General features: G+C 43.1%; 3 protein-coding genes across 3 annotated transcripts; all 3 read right to left on the bottom strand.

Annotated features, from left to right (window-relative positions):
* Window positions 1-4,479: 4,479 nt before the first annotated feature.
* LOC139338347 (uncharacterized) lies at window positions 4,480-9,534 on the bottom strand. Its single transcript, XM_070973264.1, has 5 exons — window positions 9,098-9,534; window positions 8,559-8,646; window positions 8,381-8,474; window positions 8,051-8,297; window positions 4,480-7,847 (listed from the first exon to the last, which is right to left on the bottom strand). Exons 1-5 carry the CDS (start codon window positions 9,377-9,379, stop codon window positions 6,489-6,491), a joined length of 2,070 nt encoding a protein of 689 aa, XP_070829365.1. The 5' UTR covers window positions 9,380-9,534; the 3' UTR covers window positions 4,480-6,488.
* An 859-nt stretch (window positions 9,535-10,393) lies between these two features.
* LOC139339005 (uncharacterized) lies at window positions 10,394-13,856 on the bottom strand. Its single transcript, XM_070974421.1, has 5 exons — window positions 13,390-13,856; window positions 12,535-12,628; window positions 12,338-12,440; window positions 12,003-12,243; window positions 10,394-11,921 (listed from the first exon to the last, which is right to left on the bottom strand). Exons 1-5 carry the CDS (start codon window positions 13,675-13,677, stop codon window positions 10,578-10,580), a joined length of 2,070 nt encoding a protein of 689 aa, XP_070830522.1. The 5' UTR covers window positions 13,678-13,856; the 3' UTR covers window positions 10,394-10,577.
* Window positions 13,857-14,223: 367 nt separating this feature from the next.
* Window positions 14,224-17,957, bottom strand: LOC139339436 (uncharacterized). Its single transcript, XM_070975053.1, has 5 exons — window positions 17,455-17,957; window positions 16,949-17,024; window positions 16,757-16,868; window positions 16,404-16,662; window positions 14,224-16,176 (listed from the first exon to the last, which is right to left on the bottom strand). The coding sequence occupies exons 1-5, from the start codon at window positions 17,770-17,772 to the stop codon at window positions 14,806-14,808; spliced, it is 2,136 nt and encodes a 711-aa protein (XP_070831154.1). The 5' UTR covers window positions 17,773-17,957; the 3' UTR covers window positions 14,224-14,805.
* Window positions 17,958-24,266: the final 6,309 nt, after the last annotated feature.

Genomic DNA, 24,266 nt, shown 5'->3' with positions numbered 1-24,266 from the left:
CTGTCTCGGGCTGGCAGTGTCACCGCCACTGGGGGGTTTCTGTCACCTCCGATTTTCCACAGACCACCATTCTGTATGCATGTACTTGTGAGCAACAGAGTGATTAACATTTAAGGGGTTGATTAAAATTTTTGATTCAAATGACTGTATCTCAGCAATGGGAGGGGAACAGGAAGCAGATGTCAGACTCTCTCTCTCTCTCTCTCTCTCTCTCTCTCTCTCTCTCTCTCTCTCTCTCTCTCTCTCTCTCTCTCTCTCTCTCTCTCTCTCTCTCTCTCTCTCTCTCTCTCTCTCTCTCTCTCTCTCTCTCTCTCTCTCTCTCTCTCTCTCTCTCTCTCTCTCTCTCTCTCTCTCTCTCTCTCTCTCTCTCTCTCTCTCTCTCTCTCTCTCTCGACAAGTGAGGGTGAAGCTAAAGTGAGAAAGAGCGTCAGAGACGATCAAGGACATTTTATTACTTGAATTTTAGCTGTTTTGATCCCAATTTCCCACATTTTGTGGCAATAACGCTGTGCAAAAAAAAGGAGAAGGGGCATTTGTTTCACATTTAATTGAGTGAGGAAACTGTAAAATTATGAATGAACATGAGCAGGTCAACACGCTTTTAAGAAAAGCCACATTTGAAATAATATGACAATGAAAATATGCTCCTCTGCAGTTCTGCCATCATTATTCACCTCAGTACAGTGTATTATACATGAGTCATAACTCAAACAAGGTCTTTTTTGCTGTCTTTCCCCGTTTCCCTCGTAGTCAGAGTGCATTAGTATGCAAGCCACTGAGAGCTAAATGTTTTTATATTATGAATATGTCACAAAATGATTTTAACGCAGCATGCTTTCTCTTTCGGTGGATTTCCTTATCTGCTGGAGTCTGAGGGTTTTATTCCTGCCAGGGAGAGCAACAGGCAGAGGGATGCTGAATGAATTCAATATACTGGAGATCCTGTATGTTGATATTATCTGTCAGGTATTATTCCTTCAACAGGGGAAACCCATGTGAACTCCAAATAAGCAGCTCATTGCCTTGAAACATAAAACTTATAACAGCACCTGTCTGATTAAATCTCTCAATTTTTAGTTACAAGCCCTAAAATTTCAGTTGCATGAATAGATTAGATACGGCATGAAATCTGCAGTCAGCAGCAACAAACACTGCAGACTGCTGCCAATCGATTCGTGTTGCTATGTTGTTCGTGTTTGGACGATGTGCTCAGTTCTAAAAATACTTTAATGCATGTTTCATGGTTGCCATCGCTGCAAATAAAATCTCTAACTCTTAGTTTATCAAAGGGGCTCGTTCAATTAACAACAGAGCTGAATGCATGCATATCCAATAGCGTATGTGTATCTCCGCTGTAAATAATACAGCTGACAGGTTGATACTCACACAGATGCTATGAAAGGTTTCAGAGTGTGGCTTTTACATGTGAATTTAAATTTGAAACTGACAACAGTATGGATTTTCTGGCCCCTCTCCCATCAAATTTATGCTCATCTCTGGCTAAGATCTAACACATCTCCCAGCTCACGGAGAAAACTTGCTGACAACCCTGACATAGTACGCAGTCGCTGCTGTTTTGGATTGACGATGGCGCACTGTGACAGAGGGTGCAAACTAATACTTGCCAGTCAACCAGGCTGGATAGCAGGTGACAGGTGATTGCATGGTTGATGGAGGTAATTTTGCACAGACAGGGGGTGGAGGGAGGGGGGTTATGGTAAATGACAGAACACAAACACTTTGAGATTGATAAATACTGTATGGCAGTGCTCTATTTTCCCTGTGAAAGGCAGCGGAAGAGGAGGCCACTTTAAATCAGTCAATGACAATGAAAACAACTGCAGTGAAACTTCACAGAGGAAGAGATATACAGGAAAATCTCTGCAAAAACCTTTAAAGATAGATTGTTTTCATATTATGGGATCTTCAAACAGTTCAGGTGGATAATCTTCCCATTAAAGGAACAGTCTAACATTTTAGGAAATACACCTGTTTGTTTTTTTTTGTTGAGAGTTCAATGAGAAGATCGGTACCTCAGCCAACAGCTATTTAGCTTAGCTTAGCACAAAGACTGTAAACAGGTGGACACAGCTAGCCTGGCTCTGTCCAAAGGCAACAAAACCTGCCTACAATCACCTCTCATTCCAGCCTTTATTCTGCCAGCTAAATATTGAAAAGACAGATACCAAACTTCTCATTTCACTTTTGACAAGAAAGCAAATATTTTTCAAAATAACCCCTTTAATGGGAATTTCATACACCCATGGTACATAAAATAATGCTCTGCTGTCTGTAGACTTTGCAAAGATACTTCTAGAAGGACACAAAATCCACCAGACTTAAAAACCTGTAAAATGTCATCTTTCTACTTCCTTTTTCTGCATCTTAAACTAACACCACTTGTAAATTAGTGAGCTTTTAGGTTCTGGTAGGCAGCTTTTATTGTGTGAACAAAGCCAGGCTAGCTGTTTCCCTCTGTTTGCAGTCGATGCTTAGCTTATGCTAAGCTAAGCTAAGCTAACCACCTGCTGGTATCAATCTTCTCATCTAAGTCTTAACAAGGAAGTGAATAAATGTCAGACTATTCCTTTAGAGGGCAACACTAAGTGTAATCATTCCCTCTCAGAAGGTGTTATAGCTTTAAATATGGATTGAAGGGGTCAAACAGTTTATGGCTCCTGAAAACAAATCATGGGCATTAAAACACAGAGCAGAAGACAGAAAAGGAGAACCGTCCAAAGGCCAAGTGCATTTCAATAAACATCTGAGTAGCGTTTCCTGGGAATGGTAAGCGAGAAAATGTCATTTGGCCCTGGTGGATTCCTGTTTGGCTTCTGACATTTTGGTAGGCATTTGAGTTCCCGTGTGGGGAAACCATTTTCAAATCTTATTTCTGAAGCAAATACAAAAGAGAGTTATTATAGTTCTGGATTTTTCATTAGTTTTTATTTTTATTGCATTTAATTTTTCATTTTCTATTAATTTTAGATTCATTTAGTTCATTTTTTTTAATTGTTCAAAATGTATTTGTCAGAGTCGAGATTGATTAAGTTCAGAACAGGTATTACAATACAATCTGTGGAGGAAATGAACAGAAATACTACACTGTAGCTCATTGAGTGAATGTAGACAATCATCCTCACACTGATGGAGCTAGCTCATGCCAAAGCACTTATTATCTCCAAGCTGCACTCTTCATCTCAAGTCTCAAAGCATCAATCTAGTCCTCTGCCAACTGAGAGCATCTCCGATTATTTAACTGACATCTCAAAAAGACCGCCTTCAAATCATCAGACCCGAGAGAGGGAGGCAGAGCGTTACACCAGCAGAAAGACAGCCTCAGGATGGAAGGAGAGAAAACAAGGGAGGGAAATAATATGTAAAGCGTTGTGGGAAAAAATGATTGAAAACAGGAAAATGGAGAGAAAATAGCTGTACGATGATGTCCTTGCGGCATGAATAAATGACAGAATTTTGTTTCCAAGCCTCAGCGGCTGGCTCTGTCACCTCCTATTTAATGCCTGTTCACTGAGGAGGTGGCTTTAGAATATGTCAGTCCTGGAGGTCACCTATAGAGCCTGTATGAATGGAGTGGGAGAGATACTGCACTAAAAACCCTCATTTATAAAGCGGCCAATTTTGTATGACTTAAGCAGAAAACCACGTGGAAGAGGTTATTTCTAAAAGTATGATGTGGAAACGATCTTACCTGAAAGCAAAGGCCAGACTTGTTTAGGGTGATTTCTCTGCTGGTCGTAAGGCAGTACAGCAGTCCTGTTGCCTTAATGCTGCAGTTATGTGTGAATATTCTTTTTTCCTTTTGTACTTTAAGGTCAGACCATTTCTTTTCAGTATCAGCCACAGTTCTGTCTTTCTGCCCCACCTCGACCACTACAAACCACTGTTTAGTCCACTGAATGATGCCATGGCTAGTCCTCATTTGTGTTTGCGCTATGTGATGAGAAATCACAAGTCAGGTGCTGTCAATTTAAGCTGACTTGAAATTTATAGATCACAGGTGTGTGAGTTACAAATGGGATTCTTAGCACCTGTACATGTTTTATGTTTAGCATCTCTCATAAATCAAACATAAGCACACCGTCGGAAATGATCTCAAGACTGAGTTCAAGCATAAATCTAAGAACATTTTTAGAAATGAGGCCCCTGCTGAAGAGGACAGGAAGTGAGAAAGAGAGACAAGTGGAAGGAGGAAGCACACCGACTCGCTCAACAGGCCGGCTCAGGTACTGCAGCAAAGATAACAGTTACCATAGTAATTGTGTTGGAGAGATGGCTGTGGTCTCGCTCAGTGTTCTGCAGAATGAGTCAGCATTTGTGGCACACGGAGGACATCTAGTGGTCATCCTGAAAGTTGCAGGACTCTCTTATCACCCTGTTGATGGGAGTCTGGACCAGAGGTGGAGGGTATTTACTCAAGTACTGTACTTGGGTACAAATTTGAGGTACTAGTGTTTTTTTACTTCACATCCGTTTATCTGACAGCTTGAGTTACTTCACAAATCAAGACTTTTGCACACACAAAGACCTTAAAATATATGCTTTGTTATAAACGACCCAACAGTATATACAAGTACAGCTGAAACATTAGTTGATTGACAGAATATTCATTATCAATTGTTTTTGACAATTGTTCTTTAAAAAAATTTCATGGCTTCTCAAATGTCATGACCTGCTGCTTTTCTTTTTAATTATTCAGATTGTTTTTAAATATAATTTTGAGGATGAAGCGTTGGTTGGAGAAAAACAAGCTTTGTGAAAATGTCATTTTGGGCTCTTTGTAATTGTGAAGACATTTCTCGCTATTTACAAACCACACAATCGATCCATGGAGAAAATAATCATTCATATCTTAAATCTAATATAAAACATAGAAGTATAAACATTTTCAGCATTACTTAACATACTTTAAGTACATTTTCCTGATTATACTTACACACATTTACTTAAGCTCCATTCTGAAGGCAGCTAGTTAAATAAGAGGCTTGAAGAAGACTCTTCAACCTCTTGTGCAAAAGACAACTTCCTCATTTGCTGCTCTGAAATGTATCAGTACCACCTCAAAGCACTGAGGTTTGCAGCTCATTAAAAGTCAAGAGAAATTCCTTTTATTTCAGTTCTCCAAACATTAGTCCACATTTAGATCTGCAAACCATCCGCATGCCTAATCTACTCAGCAGCCTTGAGCTTAAACAGGCAACCAGCTGAGTCTTTCCCAGAGAGCGAAGCTGAATAAGTTTCTCCAACACTCAAAAAAACTTGACAGGCCTTGAAGCAAGCTCAATGACTGGCACACACATGAGAGGGAAAGAGGATAAACATGTGAGCAGGGGGATTCATTCAGGGTTTCTGATCAAAGTGGGAACTCTGGACCGAGACACACTCGTACATTTACATTCAAGGACTGAAAGGTGGGGGAAACAGTCGGTTCCTTTGCAAAGATAATAAACCCACAGCAGCTCCACTGGAGCTGGCCAAGGACTGGTTTGTCTGGTTTGTGTGTTTGTCAAGCAGAAATGTGAATAACTGTTAATACTCTATTAAACAAGGTAAGACGGCAGTTGGGCACATTTATTTTTTACATTTGTTATGTAAAAACCTGCGATCCCTTAAAGGCCCACGCTGCGTATTTTGCATGTTAATATCATTTTCTACAAACTGAGTAAACAATATAAAACCACTGGTACAGTCCTTCAAAATGTTGACACTGATTGTCACTGAAGCTCAGGTTTAACAGAGCGGACAGTTTCTATTAAAAGTCCAAAGATTAAAATCAGGTGGAAATGCCAAACTGCTGTTTGTTTCTATAGATTTAAAGGCGTTAAAGACCATTAATTGACACTGATTAAGTCTGATTTCTGGAAAAAATGTGTAATATTAAATCTGAATACTCAGATTTCCTTACAGACTGATGCTGAAGTTACAAAATTACGCAGCTTTACAGTCAATAAGAAGAGACAGAAACTGATTCAACCAGTGTCCTGACTGAACTTCAGAGTATAAAGGGAGATTTATATAAATAGACTGACCCTCCTTTACTGCCTGTCTATCCATTATTAATGATATCAAATAATCAGAGTCTTGGTCTCATTGGTGAAAGCTGGAAAGACCATTTATCAAGCTTAAGAGCTCCTTGATTTTGAACCAACACACTTGTATTTCTTGTAAAGGAACTGAGACTTGACATTGGCCCTGGCTAATCCACTTTTCCAAATTTAATTATAAGGGCTACACATCAGTCAGCAGGTTTAAAGGTATCTGAAAACCAAAGCAAGATGATGTCTCAAGAGTGAAAGACGATTTAATTCAGAAAGACGCTGACCTACGTGGACGTTTCTCATATTTCAAATTGTTTTTAATGAGAGGTATCAGTCCAATCCTCTATGGCCTTCCAGTCTTAATGGCTTCTTTCTTTTCACAGTCGCTCACACACAAATGAATCCTTCAGCTCGGTGCGTTTGAAGACTTTCTCAGACCTCGGGATTTTTCTTTGGTCTCCCCCTGCGTTTCCCTGAGCTCTCACCACTGCTCTGACTGCTGTACCTCTTTTTCTTTGTGCCTTCTTCTGGGACAAAATCAGTGTCGCTGTCGTGTTTTGGTCTTCCTCTTGCTCTCCCTGTGCTGTTCCTCGCCGCCTCCTTCTCCTCTTGCTCTTCCTCTTCCTCCGAGGAAAAGGATGCATCACTTCCTGATTGCTCGTCCTCACTTTGCTCATTGCTGAAACCTGTTCTCTTTAACTTCTGTGCCTTTGATTTCGCTGTCTTAGTGTTTGATCGCTGGCCTTTTGCCCCCCTTGCCACAACCAAGCCGTCTGCTGCCTTCCTCTTCGGCCTTCCTTTGGGTCTACCTGTGCTCCTCTTTTTACTTTTTGGCATATCTGTTCTCTCTGTGCCCTCTACATTGTCAAACTCAAAGTCTGTGTTCTTCTTATTCACATTGCTCTTGGCAGCAGCATCGCCCCTCGCTCTCTCCTTTCTCTTCCCTTTCTTCCACTCACGTCCAGCGCTCGATGTGTGGTAACGCTGGACGTGACTCTTCAAGCTCACGTTGTGATTGAAGCTGCGGTAACAGTGCTGGCACTTATAAGGCCTCTCCCCTGTGTGCAGACGCATGTGGGACTTCAGGTGGCTCCCCTGGTTGAAGCCACGCTGGCACACTGAGCACTTGTACGGTTTCAATCCCGTGTGCACGACAGAGTGTCTCCGAAGATGATGCACGTCCTTAAATTCAATCCCACAGACTCCACATTTGAACTCCTTCGGCGCTCTGTGATTTGCCAGGTGAATGCTGCGTTCTTTACTGGTTGCAAATGTCTCCGGGCAGTCGGGGCATTTATAGGGGTCTCTGCCATCTTGATGGGTCTGCTCGTGTTTGCGTTTGTCCACCCTTGTTTTGAAGGTAACGTGGCAGTATTTGCAAGGGTGCTCATAGGTTTCATCGTGGATTTTGCTGTGGATTTTTAGAGACATCTCGGTGACACATCTTTTTCCGCAAATGTTGCAGGAAAAGGGCTTGATTATGTGCTCACACGTGTGAGGCTTCAGAATATCGAAAAATCGTCCACACTCTGTGCAGAGCTCATAAATTTTGAGGCCACCCGGCGAGTCAAAATCTCCCTCCTCTTCGTCTTCATCTTCCGTCTCCTCTTCAGACTCCTTTGTGAGCTCTTCAGATAGCAAACAGTCCTCAGTCGGATTCCATTCTCCATCTGAACTCACGCCACCGTCATCACCTTCCTCGCCTTCATCTGAAGGATCACTGTCTTCATCACTGAACGTAACAATCTCAGAGAAAACTCTGTTGCTGGGGTCGTCACCTGAGGGCACTTCCTGTTAACAACACAATGACAATAGCATGAATGGAGCTTTTCCATCTTAACGCAGCACAAAATATTTTAGCCAAATAACCAAAAAGGAGGAGCACGCAGAGGAAACATTATGATTTAATGTTCTAATCAAACTGAATTATGAGCACTGCAGTATAAAGTATGTTCCATAGTAGTTATATGTGGGGCAGACGGTTCAAGTCCTACCTGCTGGGTCTCTGAAGTTCCTCCTGAGTGTTGGAACTCATCTGATGGGACACTGGCATTGACCTGGCTTTTCCACTCGTACCTGTACTCGCACTGAAGGCACCGCTGGTTGAAGAAGATGAGCGCCCCATAGGTGACCTTCTCCATCTGAAGTTTACAGCCACAAGACGGGCACTTGCGGCGGAACAACTGGAGGAGGCAGCTTTCATTCACAACAAACTTTCCTCTCATCTGTAGAAGTGCAGCTCTACAAATCGATTAAAGAGAAGATTTAAACTTTATGTTAAATGTAAAGAAAGCACACAAACATGGAGCGGACATCTCACTCACTTTTCCTTGTTCAAACCAGTCATGACGTTTTGTGGCGCCCGGTCAGGTGAATATGACACTGAGACCCCGCTTGACTCAGGACTTGCTTGGGAACCTACAAAATAAAGCTCAGTATTCACATGCAAGGAAACAGTTAAATAGATAATGCCCCCTTCATTTTTAATGCAAAGTTTCTTACCTGTTGATGTTTCAGAGGAGGATGCTGGACTATTACGAGGGTCTAGGTCATCACACTGATAAGCAATATGTGTGATCTGCACTGGCTCCTGCACAAATGACACACGCTTGTAGTTAAACAAAAGCTACATAAGCACAGTTACGACTCCTAAGGGGTCTTAACTCTGTGCCTCTGATGAAATGAACTATATGGAACAATTACATATCTGCAGCTTTAACACATTAAACACTTGTTTAGCAAGGTTTTTATGCTGGAAAGCAAAAACTCACAACTCCTGTAACTATGTGCATGACTAAATCAGTGTAATGCTTTAATTTGATAAACAATGAATGAAAAAGGGGACTCTGACCCTGACCTGTTGTCTTTATGATCGATCATTGATATACTTATCTACGAAGATTAACAGCCACTGAGAGTAACTTTTGTAAATAAAGTGTGCTGCTTGGAATTAACTGTGATTTGTTTGACATGAAGGATGGACTGTCCGGAAGGACACAGTGACAGCTGTTAATGTGTCACAGCTGTCAAAGTGGACTCACCATACACTGTGGGCTGTCCACAGGCTGCTCCGGCTCTGACTGGAGGCACACTGAAGGGACCACAGTGGGCTTCAGCTGGACCACGCCTGTCACGTCTGAAAAGCAGTCGTCGGTGAAGTGTTCGCTGCAGATGGTGATATCGGTCCAGGACGATTCTTTGAGCCGTTGGCCGTTGACTTCGAACAGAAACTGGACCCACTCCAGCCTCCTCTCCGGATCCTCTGGTAACTTGAACCGGTGCGCACTGCGACGCCACGAATCGCATGTGAGGACGGAGCACATTCTGGATTTAAGTCGAGTCCCACCAGCTTTAACAGCGGCCGCACGGTGTTAAAGTTTAATGTTCGGGAAACCTCCTGGGCCGACTGATTTCCAGTGCCAGCTGTGAGCAGCTAACGGTTAGCCATGTTTGCTAGTGGCTGTTGTGATAACGGACTGGGCGTGGCTCTACGGCCGTGTTCGCGTGGTTTGCAATCAGGCGTGTCCCGGCTTTAGGTCCAGTCTATGAAATCACGGTCTTCTAAGGTCATTGCTCACATAGACTTCTAAGAAATTGAATACAAAGGTAGCAGAGATCCAGGGGCGCCATTTTCCCATAGTCTGTGCCGGCAATCTGAAGTACTTTCAGCTGAAACAAACTCAAAACTTGTCAGGTAACAAAAACCCGGAACAATAACGTTACCTAGCAGCAATGTGTACATGGTGGAAGTACCTCACTAATATGCAGTCAGACGCGTTCTAATACTGATGTGTAGTCCTGCGAAGGTTTAATAATAGAATTTAATAATAATAAATCTGTGCATAATACTGATGATCAATGACAATGCAGGTCCAAGAGCTCACCGGTAGATGGCGCTGTTGAGCCTAGCAAGTAAGTACACTAAAGCACGAATTATATATGTATAGAAAATAAACAGTTCTATTTACCCATGCTGGCCAGCCATCACACTGTCACGTCTTACTGGGACACTTGAACAGAGCCATTATTAATGTAACACCTGTGCTTTTCCGACTGCAACATCCTTCAGTCGAGTCTTTGAAATGTTACATTCTTTCGTATTGATCCACCCACTAACAGCTTTTTAGCTATCTTAGGTTTCACGCTGTGGGGTCTGAACTAAGTGTGCCCATACAAAAGCAATTAGTTAATGAGATGACCTGACTGTAGACACACAGTAAAACTGAATTAACGGCACTAAGAGATGTAGCTCCTTTCACCACGTACCACATCTAATGTTTATACACACTAGATAACAGAATTATGGAATTATTGAACATTTCCAACACAAAGGGAAACAGGGACTGCACAGTTTAATTCTACCCAGTTTGATCCCATGGTGGTCACAGCAGGATTCAAAAGAGTCTTAAAATCAAAGGGACATTATGTCTTAACAGCAAAAAGCTAAGAAATCAGAAAACACTCCAGCCTGGAAATCAGTGTATGATGCTTTTAACTGTATTTCTCTTAATAAATGGATTTTTAAGTGTCTTCCACGACTTGATTCTTTCCTGGTCTTCCCAGGCGCTTCCCTGAGCCCTTCCCACCGCTCTGGCTGCTGCACCTCTTTTTCTTAGAGTTTTCTGGGGAGTCACGCTCAGACTTCTTTGGCCTTCTACTTGATCTGCTTGCACTTGATGTCACTTCCTCACTCCCTTCCTCTTCACCCTCTGCAGAGTCAAAGGATATGTCACTTTCTGGCGGCTCGTCCTCGCTCTGTCCATCGCTGCGACGTGTCCTCTTTAACTTCCGCCCCTTTGCTCTGGCTGTCTTAGTGTTTGAATGCTGGCCCTGCACTCCCCCTCCCTCAGCCAAGCTGTCTGCTGCATTTCTCTTCGGCCTTCCTATGGGTCTACCTGTGCTCCTCCTTTTCCTTTTTGGCATATTTGTTCTCTCATTCTGCGCCTTCTCTCCTTTATAATGTTCCTCCACGCTGCCAAGCCTTGAGCCTTTCTCGTTCCCATTTTCCACAGGATCAACGCTGTCGCTTGCAGTTTTGTTTTTTTTACCCTGCTTCTGTTCGCAGCCAGAAACCGATGTGTGGTAACGCTGGATGTGACTCTTCAAGCTCACGTTGTGATTGAAGCATTGGTCACAGTGCTGGCACTTATAAGGCCTCTCCCCTGTGTGCAGACGCATGTGGGACTTCAGGTGGCTCGCCTGGTTGAAGCCACGGTCGCACACTGAACACTTAAATGGCTTCGCCCCTGTGTGCACAGCCAAGTGTCTCTGAAGAGACAGGGGACGGTAAAATTCAATCCCACAGATGTCACACTTTAGCTGTCGGGGGCCTCTGTGGTCCTCCAGGTGGACGCTGCGGTCCTTATTTGTGGCAAACGTCTCTGAACAGTCGGGACATTTGTAGGGCTTTCCTTCAGTGAGGTGGGTCTGCTCGTGTCTGCGTTTGTCCACCTTTGTTTTGAACGTAACGTGGCAGTATTTGCACCGATGCTCGTAGTTTTCATCGTGGACTCTGCTGTGACAATTTAGCGCGACCTCGCTGACACATCGCTTACCACAAATGTTGCAAGAATAGGGTTTAACTTTGTGCTCACACGTGTGAGACCTCAGTCCGTTGAAGAACTTTCCACACTCTGTGCAGAGCTGACTGTGTTTGAAGGCAAGCGGAGGGTAATCGTAGCTTTCATTCTCGCTTTCGCTTTCGCTTTCCTCATCAGATTCATCGTTCAGAAGCTCGTGCTCCAGCGAAACGTCGCTCTTTGGATTCCAGTCCTCGTCTGAATCCATGCCGCCTTCATTGCCTGATTCCTCCGTTTCATCCATGGGTTCACTCTCCTCATTGATAAGAGCAGGTGTTGACACGGTCTGTGAAACCATTAAAAAGGAGGTTAAACTATGAAGCTAGCAGTGGATCTGTCGTGGTGTGCCTGACTATTGAAGTCCTACCTGTTTGCTCTCTGGAGGTACATCTGAGTGTTCATCTGATGGGACGCTGGCATTGACTTGGCTTTTCCACTTGTGCCTGTACTCACACTGAAGGCACCGTTGGTTCAAGTGGATCAGCACCCCATAAGTGAACTTCTCCACCTTCACCTTAGAACCACACAGCGGACACTTGCTGCTAAACAACTGGAGGAGTTGATTTTCATTCACGACATACTTCCCTTTCATCTGTAGAAGTGCAGCTCTAAAAACAAAATATTTAAACAGAAAATTGTGAGACACAGGTTTAAAAAGCTGGCCTTGTGTGGTCAAAGCGCAGACACCGAAGATGATCTTACTTTTCCCTGATCACATCGATGTTCGCGATCTTTTGAAGCATCTCAGCATAATCACACACGAAAGCATCTGAAGCGTCGCTTGGCTCTGGGCTTTCTTCGGCAGCTGCAAAAGAAATTTTAAGTTCACACGAAGAGAAAACATTTGCATGAACACCCACTCCATTTTAATGAACCCGTAACGATGTGATGTTTCTTACCCAATGAAGTTAGTTGTGATTCTTCAGAACAGGAAGATGAACTATCATTTGGTCCAAATTGATCACACTGAGAAGAAACTTCTTCAAAGGTCTCCTACACAAAGAAACATACAAAAATAAAAGCTCGAATGGCTCAATAGGCCTGTAAATGTGAGCAGTGGGTTATCACATTCCTCAAGTTGTGATATTATCGCTTCACCAAAGATGTGGAAAATGCTCATTGTACAGTATCAACAGAACCACAGCACTGGACCAATAAAGACATACCGGACACCTGTCAGCACAATGAACTTTTATGTATTGTACTCGTCATGTTGCACATATCACTCCTGTTATGACTCTTAATGTGTGTTTCTGATGAGATAAATGATTTTCTAATTGCTAGAGGTGTTAATATAGATCATATTCATTTCTTATTTAAGAAATTAATGCTGTGGAGGAGGGAAAAAAAAAAAACTCTTGAAAAATGATGATCATGATGATTTAACTCTGATTTGTTAGTCTGACATTTGATCAATCAAACAATGAACACCTGACCTATTAACCCAAAAATGTGTCTCCCTATAAATAAATAACTACATTTGGACACATTTGCTGCACTTGACAGTTCTATTTGTACTGTACTGTGTACTGAATGATTAGGTTAATAAATGTACATTCAATAAAAACCGTGATAGACCTCCGTCCACTCAACCCGGTTTGTGTGTCAAAACAAACAAACCCTTAAGAAAACATGGTATCCACAGTATCGTGTAGCATTCGCCTCATATGCAGTGCTGGTGGGACAGGGTTCTGTCTTTCTAGAGCCGGATAATTAAGCTGTCGAAGCAAAATAACCACATATTCTGGCCTCACCTGCTCTGGCTCATGTTCGTCTGGCTCAGGGTCGTCTGGCTCTGACTTGAGACACAGTGATGGGACAGCGCTGGACTTCAGCTGGACCGTGTCGGTCACGTCTACAAAGCAACTACGAGTGAAGTGCTCGCTGCAAATGGTGATATCAGTCCAGGACGACTCTTTCAGTCTTTGAACGTTGACTTCGAGCAGGAACTGGACCCACTCCAGCCTCCTCTCCGGATCCTCCGGTAACTTGAACCGCTGCGCAGTGCGACGCCACGAATCACATCCGACGACGGAGCACATCCTGGATTAAGTGGGGTCCAACTTTGCAAGTGGGAGGACAGCCTTGTAGTTAATGTGTACAGACACAGGAGGACAGACCTCGCTGTCCACAGGAGTTTCAGTGTCCCAAACACAGGAGGTAACAGCTAACGACTAGCTAATTCTAGAACGGCAGTGGCGGGCAGCCGAATGGGCGTGGTTTCGTGGTAAGGTCCGCGTGGTTTGTTACCAGGCGTGTCCCGGCTGTAAACACGACGACTATAAAGGCCCATAGAATGTGATTTATCTAATTAAAGACCAGTGAGTCAGCTGCTAAACGACTTCTATGTGGGACAGTCTCATTACAACTCCTCAGATAATATGGCAACTGTTCATAATGAGGTCTGTGAAGAGGAAAAATATATTACCGTTTTATCCTAAAATGCAGTCTAGCTACATGCAATGCTGTGAATGCTGCAAACCAAATTCAATTCACTATTGTCATATTTGCTCTTTTCCTGAAGTAAAGGATCTTTGCACTCCTTCCACCACTGGTAGTTTTGTTTTTTGTTTGTTTGTTTATTTGTTCGTTGGGTACAGAGTGAGATAATGTGCTTTAAAAAGCAAACTAACCGTTTTAAGCTTTTACAATGTAAAGCTACCTGTCTACCCCACAGCTTCATTGTTCAACATTACCTGGTTTTCATTGAACTCCAGGAGCAAATAAAACGTTTTTCAACCCTGTTGCCACAAAAATGTTAAATTACACACGTACACCATCCCAAAAGATGACCTGACCTACAAGTAAATGAACCTCCTTTCTCAGCAGAATGTGTGATTAACATTCAAGCGGTTTACAGACAAATCATCATTACACACTGCAGTATTATTAGCAATAAAGTATTGGACAATACTTAATATCAGCCGTGTTTAATATGCTTTTATCCTATGGTATACACATCAGGTAACAAGATCCAAAAGTATGAAAAAAAAGCAACAGCTTTTCTTGACGGTAAAAGGCGATAACATTTGACCGTGGCCCTGGCCGAGGTGCAGATGTTTTATCTGTCATTTTTTTCCACTTCTGTATGAACGTCCACTGTATATGGCTCCTTTCTTTTCACAATCATTCAAACCAAACAACTTCTTTAGCTCTTATTTTAAGAATCTTCACACCACTAGATTTTTCCTCGGTTTTCCTCTGCCCTTCCCGAAACTCTTGCCGCTGCTCTGGCTGCTGCACCTCTTTTTCTTTCTTTCTTCTGGGTCAAAATCAGAGTCACTGTCCGAAACCTTTCCCCTTCCTCTTGATCTGCTTGCGCTCGACGTCACCTCCTCGCTCCTCTCCTCCTCCTCCCCCGCTGAATCGAAGGACGTGTCGCTGTCACTCAGCTCGCTGCATTGTGCTCTCTTCAGCTTCTGGCTTAACAGTTTTTTTCCAGTCTTGGCCTTTGAACACTGGCCTTCCACTTGAACTGCCAGAACCAAATTCCCGGGTTCATTTCTCTTCGGCCTTCCAATCGGTCGACCTGTGCTCCTCTTTTTATTTTTTGGCAGGTCTGCTGTCTCCTTCTGCACCTCCTCTTCCGTGTCTTGTTCTTCGTCCACATTGTCACCGTCAGAATTTGTGCATTTCTTGCTCCCATTACCCTCACCATCACCAGTGTCACTTTCCCTTTTGCATATCTTTTCTTTTTTCTGTTCGCAGCCAGAAACCGATGTGTGGTAACGCTGGACGTGACTCTTCAAGCTCACGTTGTGATTGAAGCATTTGTCACAGTGCTGGCACTTGTAAGGCCTCTCCCCTGTGTGCAGACGCATGTGGGACTTCAGGTGGCTCGCCTGGTTGAAGCCACGGTCGCACACTGAACACTTAAATGGCCTCACTCCTGTGTGCACAGCCAAGTGTCTCTGGAGAGAAAGCGGCGTGACGAACTGAATCCCACAGATGTCGCACTTTAACTTCCGAGGGCCTCTGTGGTCCTCCAGGTGGACGCTGCGGTCCTTATTTGTGGCAAACGTCTCTGAGCAGTCGGGACATTTGTAGGGCTTTCCTTCAGTGAGGTGGGTCTGCTCATGGCTGCGTTTGTCCACCTTTGTTTTGAACGTAACGTGGCAGTATTTGCACCGATGCTCGTAGTTTTCATTGTGAACTCTGCTGTGACAATTTAGCGCGACCTCGCTGACACATCGCTTACCACAGATGTTGCATGAATAGGGTTTAACTTTGTGCTCACACGTGTGAGACCTCTGTTTACTGAAAAACATCCCACACTCTGTGCAGAGCTGACTGTGTTTGGGGGCAAGCGAAGGACAATCGTATCTTTCTTCCTCCTGATTTTTGGTTTTGTCATCTGTTTCCTTTTCAAGCCCTCTGGCCAGCAAAAAATGCTTCGCTGGCTTCCAGTCCTCATCTGAGTCCATGTCACCCTGATCACACGATTCCTCTGTTTCATCCACAGTATCGCTTTCATCACCAATAACAGCGACTATTTCAGGGACTCCTGTGATACTGCCATGGGTGTCATCTGTTGTCCATGCCTGTAACACATTGAAAAGATATGGGTAAAATCAAAAAATGTTTAAATACTGTACAGCAGACTTTTAAATTGTACAACTAAAAAAAAAAAAAACAAGAAGGTGCAAGCAGAGGACACATAATTTATGATTCTGAATAAGCAGGTGATAAAACCCTCAAAATTAAAATGAATGTAAAAGTATTCATTGCAAGTATTAAAAAAGTATAGCAGGGAATGCAAAACTCCCACCTGTTGGATCTCTGGAATTACATCTGAGCCTCCTGTCAGGTGTTGATCTTCATCTGATGGGACAGAGGCATTGACTTGGCTTTTCCACTGGTTTCTGTACCCACACTGAAGGCACTGCTGGTTCAAGATAACCAGCAACCCATCGGTGACCTTCTCCACCGTTACCTTAGAACCACACAACGGACACTTGCAGCTAAACAACTGGAGGAGGCGTTTTTCGTTCACAACATACTTCCCCTTCATCTGTAGAAGTGCAGCTCTAAAAAACAATTTCGACATGAAAACACCAACCTGATGTAAAAAGTAGAAAAGGAAGCACAAATGTGAAGCGGAAAGTTAAGAGGAAAACGTACTTTTCTCTGATCAGATCAATGTTCACATTTCTTGGATGCATCTGGCCGTATACTGACATGAACACATCTGGAGCATCAGTCGAGGCTTCTCTTGGGACTGGGCTTCCACAGGCTGCGATGAATTAGGTTTAAGGTATATGAGAGAAAATTCTTCTCTTTACATCATTTGTAATAACGCATAAACTTCTGTACCTGTGGAAGAAAGTCTTGATTCTTCAGAGGGAGAGAGATCACGCTGACAAGTATCTTCTGTGGTTTCCATCAGCTCCTACACAAAGTAACAATGAAGTGAAAGCTTGTAGTTAACCAAAAGCAACATAACATACATTAAAAAAAACTGTTTGGACAATGATAGTACCCATTATGTTTAGATTTTATATGAAAACGGAGAAAAGCTTTGTGTGGGTGCACTGACTGGTTAATGTGTACGCTTTACACTTGGTCTCATTAGCATGTAAATGTGGACAGTGGGGTATCGCAGTATTACTGCAGGACTACTGTCAATAAATCAATAAATTGATATACACAGGTGTCAGTAAATGCAACATCTGAGTACATGTTTCCGCTGCCTCGTGCTCACTGTGTTGACACCATGCTTGCTCCAGGGCATCATACTGTACTTTTACTAACTACAGTACTGCAATCGGAAGAAAGCAGGGTAACACGTTTGTCTCTGGTTCGTGTCCGCGCACACTCACCACACACTGTGGCCTCTCCAGATGTGGCTCAGGCTCGTCTGACTCTGACTGGACGCACAGTGATGGGACGGCGCTGGGCTTTAACGTTAGCTGGACGTTGCCAGTCACGCCTGAACGGCTCGGCGTCAGGTTTTCAAAACAGCCATCTTTAAAGTGTTCGCTGCAGATGGTGATGTCCGTCCAGGACGACTCTTTAAAACGCTGCTTATTGGCTGCAGCGAGAAACTGGACCCACTCCAGCCTCCTCTCCGGGTCCTCCGGTAACTTGAACCGTTGCGCAGTGCGACGCCACGAATAACATCCGACGACTGAGCACATCCTGAACTTAACATCAGTTCCTCCACCTCCTTAACTGGTGGGAGCGCGTTTCTGGTGCTCATAAATTATAGAAAACGGACGGGGTTAACTCATTTCAACCTCAACAACAGCGTTAAGCTAATACGACAAGAATACTGCCAGATGTTGCTGCGGCTCTTCTTCTATTCCTGTTATTGCGGCTGACTAGACGCAACCAAGGCGTGTTGCTGCCCCCCACAGGTTATTCGTTGAACTCCATAGAATGAGTTGGGGATCCTGTACTTACAGAGCGCAGTGCGATGGAGAAAATTACAGCTCTTACTGGTTCACGTTGTTCCGCCATCAGTATTGATTTAAATGAATTATCTCTAACTTCTGACAGCTCTGCTTGCATGAGGCCTCTCTCTGTGTGGTTTTCTGCTTAGTGCCATCCCATGTTTCAATGCACACCCCTTGGACTTCACATGTGTTTCAGTGTTGGCTGGACAGGTGCAACAACTCAGACTGCAAACAGGTGCTGTAGATATCCACTACACCCCTGTCATTCCATGCACCAAACCCTAAAACTTCCTCATTCGTTTGTGGTCTGTTTGCACTGTTCCTCCACTGCCTGTACGCTTTATTTAAAGCACATACAGCAAAATTTCACACATACTGCCACATTGTCTGTGCATGATTTTCCTGACCAGCTGACTTGTGACCATGTTGGCCTGCCAGCATTTAATACCACAGTCTGTTTGTCTTGAAAATCCTCCCTCACAGCTCCATCTCTATCCTGTGGTCTACTTCCCCAAACTGCTCTATGTGCATTAAAATCCTCAGCACATGTTACCAACTCAACTTTCTCCATTACACCTTCCAGCTTCTCTTCCTCCAGCTGTAGTCTTGAGTTGGTTAACTGCACAGATATTTCCCTGCTCTGACTATACTTAAACAACCACACATTCAAACTCTGTGTTAATCTCTTCTTTTTCTATATTGCAAACCTTTGTTAAGAAATGTGGCACGCCCTCCCCCAACTCTGTTTGCTCTGTCTGCCCTTAAGCATTCATACCATGGAATTACAGTCTAACCGTGGCTTAAGCCAAGTCTCCTGTACACATATCAAATCCGGTTTCTCAACAAATGCATCAACAGACCTTTTCAGTTGTGGTTATTAGACTCCTAGCAGGACACAAAACGTACTCCTCATCTGATTCGTTCTTGCTCTGGCTGCTCTTGACTTCCAGCTATTCTTGGATGCATATACAGTGCTTCTGCAATTACCGCCTGTATAACATCTGAATTGACTCTGCGTCAATTCCAGTAATTCTCTGAATGGCCTCAGAAAAAATCCAGGAAATGTCCTCTTTTGATCAGGATTAAGTCATCTGGTGCTGCTGAACGCAAGGATTACTGTCTCTCAGGCCCTCCTACCTGGCCATTGTTACTTACTTCTTCAATTCTTCTCAGTTCATCTGCATATGAAAGCGACCTCTCATTCCTGACCTTCTGTGGTACTTCAGCCAGTATGGCATCCTAGAAATGCTGCCACATGGTTTCCCCTACAATTGCAGCATTTAAATACCCATTACACTTTTTAATAGCATGATCTTCACCACATTTCCTACATCAACGCTTTACCCTTACTTACTTCTGCTATGTGTCTGAATCCCTGACCTCTATAGCATCTTAAGGGTGGTCTTTCATACTGCTTTATTCAGAAACACACACTTGTGTGTTTTGGGATGCGTGTTTGACCAGATGCAGTGTGAGTCAGCACTGTTTTCTTTTCTTTCTTTTTTTTCCGTTAGCTCTGTGGGTTCAAAGTCTCTAGTTGCTCTAATGTCATCGGGTCTACTTCCAGTTTGTTGACTCCATCGACACACTTGAACACACATAGATTCTGTGGCTGCTACTGACAAGAAAATATGAGAAACAAACCGGCATTTATTTCCATCAAAGTTTCAAAATAGACTGATAATGACCATGCAGATGTGTGCAGGTATGGAAAGTTTCCAGCAGGTGGCACTGTTCCATTTCAGAAGTTTTCTACCATGACTGAGTGAGTTGACAGTGCTAATTGAAACCCACATTACAGTCTGGATGTTAAACATTGATGGGTAGGATTTGTCTTTGTCTGTTTTTGTTAATATTCTTATTAGCTCCACACTGTAGAGTCCGGAAGCATATACATATATGAAAGGCCTCAATCAGGAAATTCCCATTGAGGTCTGATTTGAGGCCTGAGCACCTGTCAAATAATGGAAAATAAGTTGTTCTATATTGTAGCTAATAAAGTACCATATCAGGATAGTGTAGGGGTAAAGTTTCCCAGTCTTCACACGGCATTGGCTTCGACTTACCACCTAACACCAGAAGCGGTTGTAGCCTACATTTTCCTGCTCTGTTGTCAAGTTCCCCAGTCATACATTCTCAAAACATGACCTGTGTGTGTGTGTGTGTGTGTGTGTGTGTGTGTGTGTGTGTGTGTGTGTGTGTGTGTGTGTGTGTGTGTGTGTGTGTGTGCGTGCGTGCGTGTGTGTGTGTTAACAGATCTAATCCCCAAGTCAAAGAACACATGTTTTCCAGGGGGTGGAGCACATACTGTAGCTACAGTGCATGCCTCATGTTTTGCGTCTCAGAGGATCTGTAAGTGTAAATAATCCTCACTGAAATCTGTCTGTTAACTGTTTAATGCCTGTGAGGCCATTTGTCAGGAATGAAAAACATGCCCGTATACTGACACATGATGCATCTGTCCAGTGATAACATGTTTAAATATTTCAGTGCAGATGATTTTCAACAGATGAACAACTTGTTAAGAATCCCAAAATGCATAATTAGCCTACATATGAGAGTGCTAAGAGCAGAAAAATCACATGGCCTCGTTTCAAACTCCTCTGTGAAATGATTTTTAACTTTAATTTTTGTGTACACCCCCAGGAATCTGTCTCACCCCTCCTTTGTTTGGAAAATCACTAGACATCCAGGCCATATGGAAGCCTGTATAACATCTTACAATACAGACTTTTCACTTAAGTCCGCAGCAGGGACGTGTGGCAGAAATATGGGCCCGGGATCATCCCCCTGGCTTTTAACATACGGCCCCTGAGCAAACAGGAATGCCATTCACAGCGGCAGCCTTTGCAGCAGGCTTGTGCAGCAGGTGGTGAGAAGTTCTTCTCCCGTGTCCCTCTGGCCATGACAAGCATTACCAATGTCCAGAAACATGCTAGGCTTCGATGACAAGAGAAAGACATGATGGAGAGCTTTGTGGATTTACTTTCTTTCCCGCTGGATGTTTTGCCGGTTATCTGACAAGTTATTCCATGTGTCCATTCACCAGTGCTGCATATATCTTCCCCCAAGGAGGTCAGTCAGTCAGTCTCTCACCACACTCAACATTCATTTGTGTTTGTTTGTATGTGTGCAGATGCTTGTGATAAGTACACAGCAGCTATTACTTGTGCACGCTGTTTTGACAGAAATCTAAATTATAGTTTTTCTTTCTTAATGAGCACTTTAGCAGCATAAAGGCCATATTATCATATCATCGTGGGTTGAAGGCAATCCACATTCCAACAACCTCTTTACTCTCTGGCTTTGATAATCATCATCCACCATCAGCATATTTGCTGAATGTGCTGAAACTTCAAAGGCTGATGCTTTGTAGGAATGTGCTGTTAAACAGTAAACATTCGAATGGGCCAATAAACCTGGCAGCGCACACAAACAGACAGTGTGAGAAGATAATTTCCACGGTTTACACAGCAACAAACCCATTCCTTTCATGGTGATTGCGGTCGATATGAAGTTCCCATGTGACTGGGCCCGAGAGAAGAGAGAAAATTGCTCCAAAAAGTGTAGAAAATGTCATTTTCTTGGATGTTTCAGCACAATGGAATTCGACCCCTGACTCCCATTTACGTTTTCCTTCATCATGTTAATTCTGGGAAGGAGAGAGAGTCGCAGTCGAAACATGTCAGCTGCCTTTCACATTCGCACAGGAATGTTGGCGAGTCCTCACAATGTTGTCAGTCAGTGCGCCAGATAAGAGCTCTCAGTTCATAAATAAGATTGATGGCATCGCATACCACCAGTTCCTGCTCTGTGTTTTCCCATACGTGCTTCTCTGTCAAAAGCATCCGCACTATGTCACCAGCTCATATCCTCCCTGCCCAAGTCCAGGCATGCTGAGGTGTTTTAACATATTCCCCATCCAGTTATCAAACCACGCTACAGCAGGATATGTTCTGTGGTACCTTTGCCTGCTCAGATGTGAATAATAATGGGAAAATCTTTCAAAGCTGGCAGACATAATCGACCGTAAATAATTTGTTGAGGGTAAAGGTTGATGGATAACTTTCAAAGATTGTGTATTGACCCCACAAAGCCTCTTAATGACATTAAATCAGGAGCCTTTAGAACATGTTAGAAATGTAAAAAAAAAAAAAAAGAAAAGAAAAGAAAAAGAAACCTTCACTTGACAGGGACCAGAAAACACCTCATAAAAGTATACTGTCAGACATTGCGTGCCCCACATCTACAGACCATAACGCTGCTAATAAAGTGAATATGAATGTGCAGAAGTGTGCACGATTTTCTCCTTTTCTTCTCTCTACTCTGATATATTTGATATGTTGTGAATACAGTAGAAAAGCACCCTCATACTTGGACCAGTGACACTTCAACCCAACGCAGGTCCTTTTGTCTGAGGGTGAGTTGGTTTGACACATCTCTAATAAAAGTCTAAAGAGCTCAGGTTACAGTGTGCAGGTGCTCTTCTGGTGGTTACGTGGTTCTAGCCCATCTTTAATTATGTCTCAACAGTAATACTAACAAAATTGTGAAGTAGTGTCTGCAGAGATGCTCGCTGTTTGGTTTCCTCACTCCACAGAGAGTTCAGAGCCGAATCAAACCAGCATCCCTGGAGCAGGTGAGATTCAGTGTCTTGCTCAAGGACACTTCAGCATTAAGTTTCAGCATTAACTTTGCTCAGCAAAGTGTTGGAAGTATGTCCAGGATATTATTGTTCTACCACTGACTTAGAGTGATATGTTGTATTGCACCTCTTTCCAAGAAGGTAACCTTTGTGATGGGTTTATAGTTTGTATTTAATTACTTACTAAGTGATTAATAAACCATGCACTAATCTTTTATCAATTATTAGCGTTGAGAAGACCAAATTCGTGGTTAACACATTGTGAAAAACACCATGTTTTCTATTTAGTAGTGATGCTGTTGTTCATGTTCATGTTCATGATGTTAAAAAGTTATTAATAGAGGAGTTTAATATCAAGAATTCACTTGTTTGTCTAAAGAGATGGTAAATAAATGGATTTTGGTGCAGATCATTTGGGTCTCTTCTCTAGAAATAAGGGGTCAGTTGATTTTCACTACCTGGCAACCCAAATTTTGTTGTTGTAGTTCATAGTTTATAAGTCTATAAAGAATTAGTAAATTGTTTAACCTAAAGCCAGTCATTGTAAATTACAGCCCCTTTACAAAGGGTCCCTTATTAGAAAGTATTATTTGCATAACTATATATTATGTCGTCAGTAAACTAAAACAACCACGATGGTTGGAAACATTTGGTGAATGAAGCAAGTAAATGAAGTTTATTGTGACATGGTTTTATTTCAACAAATCAAAGCTAATATTTAACCCAGCTCCCGTCTCTTTGTTTTACATTCCACACATGTTGCACTGCAGGATGACTGGTGAATCATGTGAGTGTCCACTGATGACACCATAACGTTCATTGTCCTTCTGCATTGTGATGTCTCATTGTCAGTGCTTCTCAACCGCCCCAAACTGGTACGAGTCGATATCTGTGCCCTGTTATGTGTGTGTGTGTGTGTGTGTGTGTGTGTGTGTGTGTGTGTGTGTGTGTGTGTGTGTGTGTGTGTGTGTGTGTGTGTGTGTGAGAGAGAGAGAAAGCTCTATCCTGAAACAGATACCACATCACAGAGCTCTTCATTCGCTCATCTTCCTATCGAATGGCATGTCCTGAAATAGTAGATAAACATCTCTGGGTGTGAGTCAAATCTAAAGCAATAAAATTATTGAAGAAGGCAGCACATGGCAGCAAAGGTGGATGGCGGCATGCAGGAATTTCAAATGGCAGCAGCGGCTAATCTGGGAGAAACCTGTCTTTGTCACTTAGAGGGTTACGTGTCCCTCAGAGAATGTGATCTATGTCAAGCATGCTCTTCATGGCAGAAGAGAACAAGAGATCAGGCCACCCGAGAAAGCTGAACCCAGAAGAATGCAGCTCTGGGACACATTAATGAAGAGCACTCTGCTCTGCGGTGGAACGAGAGGACGGGAATGAGGAGACAGACTGACAGCGAGTGAGAGGAGAGGGAGAGAGGCAGGAGCTTCACAACACTTTCCAGAATAACTTGAGCAGAGCTGACATCATCTTTGTCAGCAAACAGCCAAATGTTTTCTGCAGAGAGCAAAAACCTGTTGAAATGACACAATTCACAAGACAAGGGGCCAGGAAAAGTATATTAGAAGATTTTATTGCT

This window comes from Chaetodon trifascialis, chromosome 11 (genome assembly GCF_039877785.1).
Source record: "Chaetodon trifascialis isolate fChaTrf1 chromosome 11, fChaTrf1.hap1, whole genome shotgun sequence".
In the NCBI taxonomy this organism is placed as follows: domain Eukaryota; kingdom Metazoa; phylum Chordata; class Actinopteri; order Chaetodontiformes; family Chaetodontidae; genus Chaetodon; species Chaetodon trifascialis.
Note: the sequence above shows the minus strand (reverse complement) of the source record. Positions and strands in the feature narration are given on the sequence as shown.